Source organism: Arachis duranensis, chromosome 9 (assembly GCF_000817695.3).
Source record: "Arachis duranensis cultivar V14167 chromosome 9, aradu.V14167.gnm2.J7QH, whole genome shotgun sequence".
NCBI classification, from domain to species: domain Eukaryota; kingdom Viridiplantae; phylum Streptophyta; class Magnoliopsida; order Fabales; family Fabaceae; genus Arachis; species Arachis duranensis.
Window position 1 is genome coordinate 80,144,194 of NC_029780.3, and position 7,264 is coordinate 80,151,457.

General features: G+C 30.2%; 1 protein-coding gene across 1 annotated transcript; it reads right to left on the reverse strand.

Moving 5' to 3' along the window:
- Positions 1 to 5,640: 5,640 nt before the first annotated feature.
- Positions 5,641 to 6,456, reverse strand: LOC107466013 (Bowman-Birk type proteinase inhibitor B-II). The gene is made up of 2 exons (XM_016084990.3): positions 6,277 to 6,456; positions 5,641 to 6,016 (listed from the first exon to the last, which is right to left on the reverse strand). The coding sequence occupies exons 1-2, from the start codon at positions 6,382 to 6,384 to the stop codon at positions 5,789 to 5,791; spliced, it is 336 nt and encodes a 111-aa protein (XP_015940476.1). The 5' UTR covers positions 6,385 to 6,456; the 3' UTR covers positions 5,641 to 5,788.
- Positions 6,457 to 7,264: the final 808 nt, after the last annotated feature.

Here is a 7,264-nt window from a genome sequence, read left to right on the forward strand (position 1 = left end):
GTAAGTCATATAAAGTCAATATTTATGATATAGTATAATAAAACAAACAATTTTAATCGCAATTTATCTTGATTGTTAAACTTTTTAGGAACAAGAACTTTTGTTTTACTACACAATATTAAATGCGGTAATGGACTATTCAGTATATTTGTCTGATGTTAGTAGGTTGTCAAAGGTAGCTAATGTATTATTTTTTAATTTGAAACCGACCCATTTTCTATTATTTGCCATGAAATTTTCTTATATCCTTGTTTTATTGAAAATTTTAGATTTATATACCAATTCATGACAACTATAAACACTGGTACTTATTATGTGTCGGCGTGAAGAATAAGAAGTTGATATGTGTAGACTCGATGTAACAAAGATCAAGAAAAACCGCAAGGGAGCGACAGATTCGACAACTAGTGAGTTATTCATGCTTCCTTCTTATTTTGTTCCCCATAACTCATATTTAATTCATACCAATAATTACTTACAATTATATTTTCTATCAATGTAGGCAAATTTTAACTAGATGATTCATGAACAACTGCTTGATAAGAGATTAGAGGGTATGTCGGATATCGATGAAGTTGCATACCAACTTGGTGAATTTCGAATTTATTATCCACGTAATCTTCCACAACAAGAAAACTCGTAGTAAGACAATTTACTATATGAATTTAAACAAATTCAAATAGTTTTTACCAAAAGTGAGGCTAATATTTAATACGTATGAATCATATGTGATTCTAGGATATGTGTTGTTAGATGGCAACTATATGCTGAGGCCATAAATTCTTTTATCATACAAGTTCGTACAAAATAAATTAAAATTGTTTACATTATATCTCTATTAAATAAACTCTTCACTAATTTATTAATTTTGCTACGTACAGTCAATGGACGATACTGCACGTATGCGGTTGGCCTTAGATTTAGTGCTGAATAATCATAATAAGGCAAAAAAAAATCACCGTTGATGCTGCAAAAAAATGGGTCCCCCAAAAATAGATTAAGATGCAGACATTTGTTATATTTCTTTTATGAGGTTTATTAATTTATCTAAGTTAAAACTTTTTGAATTTCATACATGGATGGTGTTTGTTATTTATTTTAGTAAGACTTTATATTAAAACCATTTCAATTTATTTGTTTTTATTTCTGCCATTTTTAATTGGTAATATTATTTTATTTTCATTAATTTTACTAAAAATATAAAATAGAAAGATGAAACATTACAACCTCATGATTGAAGGAAGGCTTATTAGACTTTATTATTATTAATACATGAAATATGCAATGATTTTATACTTAGAATGATGTGATTGAATATAAAAATTAAATGTGTGTTCAAGAGGATATGGATTAGTGATTAGTACCTGTGGATTTAATAAGGGTTTTTATATGTATTGTGAGTGGCGAAAAAAATTAGAATAATGGAGCACACAAGACGGAGAGGGGGGAAATATTTTCTTTAAATGTTCGGTATTATTTTAGTTCCCTCCAGAGCTCCAAAGCAGGAATTTTCCCGTAAGAATCAATTGTCAAAATCCAACTTTCTCTCTTCTCTAATTCTCTTTTACGTTTGGAGACTGAACATCAAAAAACAAAGAAAAAAATTGGTTTCAGGAATCTTCATCATCGTGAATATCATCTTCCATGAGAAAGATTTGCTACTTACAAGAAAAGACGAGGCATTCACCATTTCAAACTCATTCCGATGTTAGCTGTGGAGGTTTTGATTATATAGTATCTAATGTACTCAACACCCAATACCCATAGATTTCCTTTAGCTAGTGATTTTGAATGTGACTGTTAGAATCAGGCAATGAGATTGACTTAAAACTAAGTTGAGGTTTTAATTTTTAACTTGAGGAAGGTTTCCATGTATGTTGGGATTCCGATACCTGTTTTTCGAATGCATTTATTGTGTTCATGTTGTGTGATGTGCTATGACATTTTACAAAAGATTGCCTTTCAAAGCTATTATAAGCTAGAGTTTCAGAGGCCAGTTTGACAATTATCTGAATTCATGGATTAGTTAACTTTGTTCTTTAATTCCTTTTACTGTTTAACATAGCATGTTTTTTCAGCAAATCTTTTTTATTTTATGACGAATCTTTTAAAAGTTTAGGTTATGTTTGGTTGGGGTGTAAACTTTTATAAATGAGCTCATTTGTAAATTTACATATTAAATTTATGCATGAAAATTTTTCCCCTATTTTACAACCGAACCAAAAATACTCTTAAGATGTAAACTACTTGAATCAATAAACTTGTTATTGTTTTTATCGCCGACAATGTGAGAACTCTCTTGCAAATTGCAAGTCTAAGAAAGAATTTTTTTATTATTTATATATCTTTTTCTGTTTGCCTTTTGGTTACAGAGTCTATTGTAATTATGCTAGCTTTTGGAGTACAACTTGGGACTCACTATATGAGGTATAGCTTTTAGTTAATTGATTATTTATTCGTATTTCAACAAGCTAGTAAAGACCAAGTGAAAAGCCAAATGTAATATCTAATTGTTCCGTAGAATAGTCTTTTCAAAGAAAAGGTTGAGAAAGTTGAACGTCGGCACTGGTTTCCCAGCCTTTTGAAAATGTTCATGCTTGAGACATTTTCAATGTATGCCTCTGCTTACATCTGGATTGTACATTTGAGAATACCTTGCCTAATTTGTTTTTAGCTATCAGCAATCTACAACATATGTAAATATTTTTGAGGTCATTTTAGTAGTTATCCAGCATGGTGGTTATGTATATCACCTTTATTTTTGTCTTTTGATACTTTGTCACAAGAATTAAAAATTGTTAGATGCTTTGTTCCCATTGACAAGATTCTAAAAACTGTTCTAGTAGAATGTGTGACACCAGTGACTTGTTACTGGACACTATCATTGATGATTCGTGGGAAAACGGAAATGGTATTAGTTTTCAAGGTAAAATTATTCTTGGTTACATTAGTAAAAATATGTTTCTTTTCTTTGGACAAAGATCGTTTTAGTTAACAAAGAATCTCTGCATTTTGTTTTATAGAGCCTGCATCCACTAGTGAAAATGCTGGTCTATGTATGGTGGCCCTGTGCACTGCAACTGATATGAAGGAAGAGGCTTTGAACACATGCACAACCAATAATTGATAGCTATGATGTAATGATTCAGGATCGTTTGAAATAATCTCAAGTTCATCCTTCGGGAAAGTATACATTTTTGGCATTTCTGGCCATCTACTGAGGGCTAATTAACTAGATTGTTTTTCATCTAGTGAGGGCTAATTAGTTAGTTGTCTTATTTTTTTTTTTTTTTTTTATGTTCATTAGAACTTCAACTTATGTAATGCTTTTGAGAAAGTAACACAAGAACACCAGCAATCAATCAGGGGCATTGCAAGAAGATTAATTAAAAAAAAACAAAACACAACACCAACCACAACACGATATCAGCAACTATAACAAGATGAAAAGGTTCAGAAAAATAACAAAACAACATCCAAGGTGTTTCTGAATCGAAATTAAAGCTACTCTTGTTCCAAATACCTATTTCAATTCCAATTAATTCAGTTCAGAACAAAATTAAAGAACATAAAACAAAGAAAATGATAGAACAAAAAACTAATTGCAGAAGTAAGGAGGTTGCAGGGAGAACCACGATGACAACACCACCACCCACTGCGACGGTACTTGAACGAGTCGTTATGTTCCGAGCGAAAGGGCAATAGATGCTTCTTGCCACGATAGCAACGGCGGCGACGATGGCGAAGCTTAGCAGGAAGGAATTTGATTGATGAAGGAACAATGGAAGTGAGGAAATGTACTTCACTCAACGTCAACAAGGGAGGTGTTCTTCAATGGAAGGGTCGAACGAATTAAATTGATACTAATTTAGTAAAAAAAAAAATATAAATTTTACTTTTTAATATTTACAAAAATTATATAATCATCTATCTTGAAAAAATATATAATTATAAAATGGTTTTACTTTAGTTAAGATGTTAATTTTTATTGGGTTAAATTAACTCAAACTAAAACTAAACATCCAATTAAAATGAGCGATATCATAGAGAACAATTTAGGATAGAACTCACCAATATTTATTTGCTGAGTTTATTTTATTTCTTCGGTCAGCTGAAGTTATTGAGGTTTAAAGGTGAATAGTTATAATCCTTTCACAGGGTGGTTGCTGGGTATCTTCTTTAAGAATTTTTTTGTATCTGATGTTGCTTTTGTGGTCTACATTTATTCCTTAATCTTATTTTACCAGTTTTACAATTTATTATGTAATTCATAACATGTATTTTTTTGGGTATAATTTTGCTTTGCTTCTTTCTGATAAATAGGTCTTAGCAAAATGAAGTCAACGTAGGTTTTGAAAGTAAACTTTTCACAAATTTTTGAGTAGCAAGAAGTGCAGCAAAAGTGTCATTCATCAAACCTTGGTGTGAATCATAAGAATGGCTTTATGCTTACCCTTGGAGCATCCCAGAAGCATTGATCCTCCTTCCTTCCCCGTTCTATTATTAGATTTTTGTTGTTAGAAAATGGATCAGAAAGTGAGTTCATGATATTTACAATTTTCTTGTTTTAAAATTCTTGTTGTAATTTTGTAACTTTGTTTTTTTATATTAATAAATCTAAAAGAATGCCATCAGATTTGGTACTTTGTTTTTAAATTATGATTTTTAATTTTTGATGACTATGTGTGAATTATAAAAATTATATGAATTATAAAATTATTTGTTCTAATCGTCATTTTAAACGAATAAAAGCTATTATTTTAATATGATAAAAATAATATAAAATTATTATTTTAATTAGGTAAAACGACAATTAAAGCTGTCATTTTGAATGATAGAAAATTGTCATTTTAATTAGGTAAAAATTGTGGTTTTAACTGTCATTTTAAATGAGAAAAGAATATCATTTTAACGTGCAAAAAACGACGGTTTTAATTACCACTTTAAACGAAAAAAATTACCATTTTACTCGATAAAAATGACAATTTTGATTGTTATTATAAACATAAAACTTTTTCATTTTAACCAGTAAAAATTGAGGCTTTAAATCGCCATTATAAAAAAAATGCAATTTTAATAGCAAAACCCGTCATTTATAAACAAAAAATATCATTTTAACTGGTAAAAATAGTAGTTTTAAATCGTTTCTGTTTTAATCACGAGAATTATAGCTGTTTTTTAAAAACTGTCGTAGTAACCAAATGACGATTTGAATTATAGTAATTTTTTTAATCGCCATTTAATATAATAATGGCGGTTCAAACCGTCATAATAATCTTTAAAGACCTCATCTTAACCAAAATTTTTTGTAATATATCCATATTTAAGCTTTCATTTGTTTTATACAAGTGATACAAAAAATATTAATCCACAAAAAATAGAAGTACGTGATTGCCTTTATTTGCAAGTTTACATTTCCACAATTTAAATTCTATCTTATATTCAACAAAGTTTTTAATTTGTCATTAATAAACAATTCATCCCCTCTTGACTATATTTCTCTTGTGCTTATTAAGCATGTTAACTATTTATTAAATCCATTATTGTTACCAAATTTGCTAGACAACCATTTAATTTGTTTTTGATAAAATAATTAATCAAAGAGTAAAAAACAACACAAATAAACACAAACAATGTATGTTGATTCTGAAGGAAGCAATTTTATTTAAGATTATTTTCCATACATGAAAACAAAGTCTAAAGATAAAGATGACTTTGCCTCATCATCAGAGTATTACATATGCAAGTCACACTGCATATGCAATTAACATGGGAACTCATAATTGCTTCAAGCACATGGTGTTAAAGGGCAACGGCCTTGAGTTCTATCAGTGCAACGGCACTGTGGAGGAATAGACCTGGTGCAGACGCATTTGTTGCAAGCTGCAGGACAATGGTCAAAAGTGTCACCACAAGTGCACTCGAAATATGGTGGTGCCCTACGGTCACAAATGCAGGCACTGCAGCAATCACTGGCTGCTGACACTGCTGATGGTTCGCCAATATTGTTTATCACCTGTTTGTGAAGACACTTTGCTTAGAAATATATGAATTTCAATTTTGCATATTTTACCTTTCGGTGATACACAAGTTATTTTTCTAATTAAATTAGTTTAATAACATCTTGACACAATAAAAATTAATTTAAAAAAAAAGAAAAAATTAATTAAATTTAATTACAAAAATAATTTATTCACTTCTTATTTTTTTTATTTTATTGATAAAAATTATGTAAAATTTCTTATCATATATTTGTTTTTGTTACTAAAATGTCACCTGTGAGATAATCAAACTTGGGTCAAGGCGGACGGCTTCAACGGTGGCGGAAAGTCCCACAAGAAAAAGCAACAGAGCTACCTTCACAACCATCTTCTGATTCTCCATCACACTCTTTTTCTTTCTCTGACTCTCTTAAATCTCTTTTGTGGGACTCTTTGGTGAAGAAGAGTGAAGGAGTACTGGAGACTATTTATGGTCAAAGCCTCACAGGTTTAAACCAATATTAGAGATTTTTCAAAAGGCAATCACGTGTACACAGTACAAGAGAAATGGACATCGGCTTTAATTATGCTCGGTCTCGAAAGTCTCAACATACTCGTATACTCTGTGGTCTGTCACGTGTCTTCATTCCCGTAACAGTGATTAATTAATAAAAATATTATTTTAAACCAAAATTAGTTAATATATATTTTTATATTTTAACTAGGTAGTAATATTAGTCTTTCTTGAAAATTAAATATATTAAAAAATTAATTTTCAAAGAATTTTTTTGTTATTACGTTACGTTATCGAAAACTATCCTAGCCTCCTAGGGCCTACGTCCTATAATTAAATGCCACACTCAGATTGAATAACATAATTGTTTCACCGACTTTTTGGCTAACTCATCTATCCGTACAATCCCTCGTGCAACACGCACAAAATGCATTTCACATGATCAAATGTGTGGCTTTTTTTATCTAAATAAAAAATTTACTAATTTACAGAAATTATTTTTAATATAGAAATAGATATGGTGTTTTGGTTGAATATTGATATTTGAAATGTATTATAATATTGTGGAAGTTATTTAATACGCCTCTCACGTGTTTCAATACGTCTCATGTGTTAGTTAAAATGTTGTCACGTGTCCAACACGTTCCCCATGTATTGGTCAGAATGTTGCCACCTGTCTAACACATTCTCACGTGTTGCAACACACCCTCTACGTGTTGACTTCCTACCTGAAAAATCCACCTAATTGTAATTACATCAAATAATTTAA

Bases quoted from the DNA above. Each gene is read 5' to 3' on its own strand.
- LOC107466013 (XM_016084990.3), bottom strand. From the start codon at position 6,384: ATGGAGAATCAGAAGATGGTTGTGAAGGTAGCTCTGTTGCTTTTTCTT. The intron at 6,017-6,276 runs GTGACATTTTAG...CTTCACAAACAG, and splicing joins CAAGTTTGATTATCTCACAG to GTGATAAACAATATTGGCGA.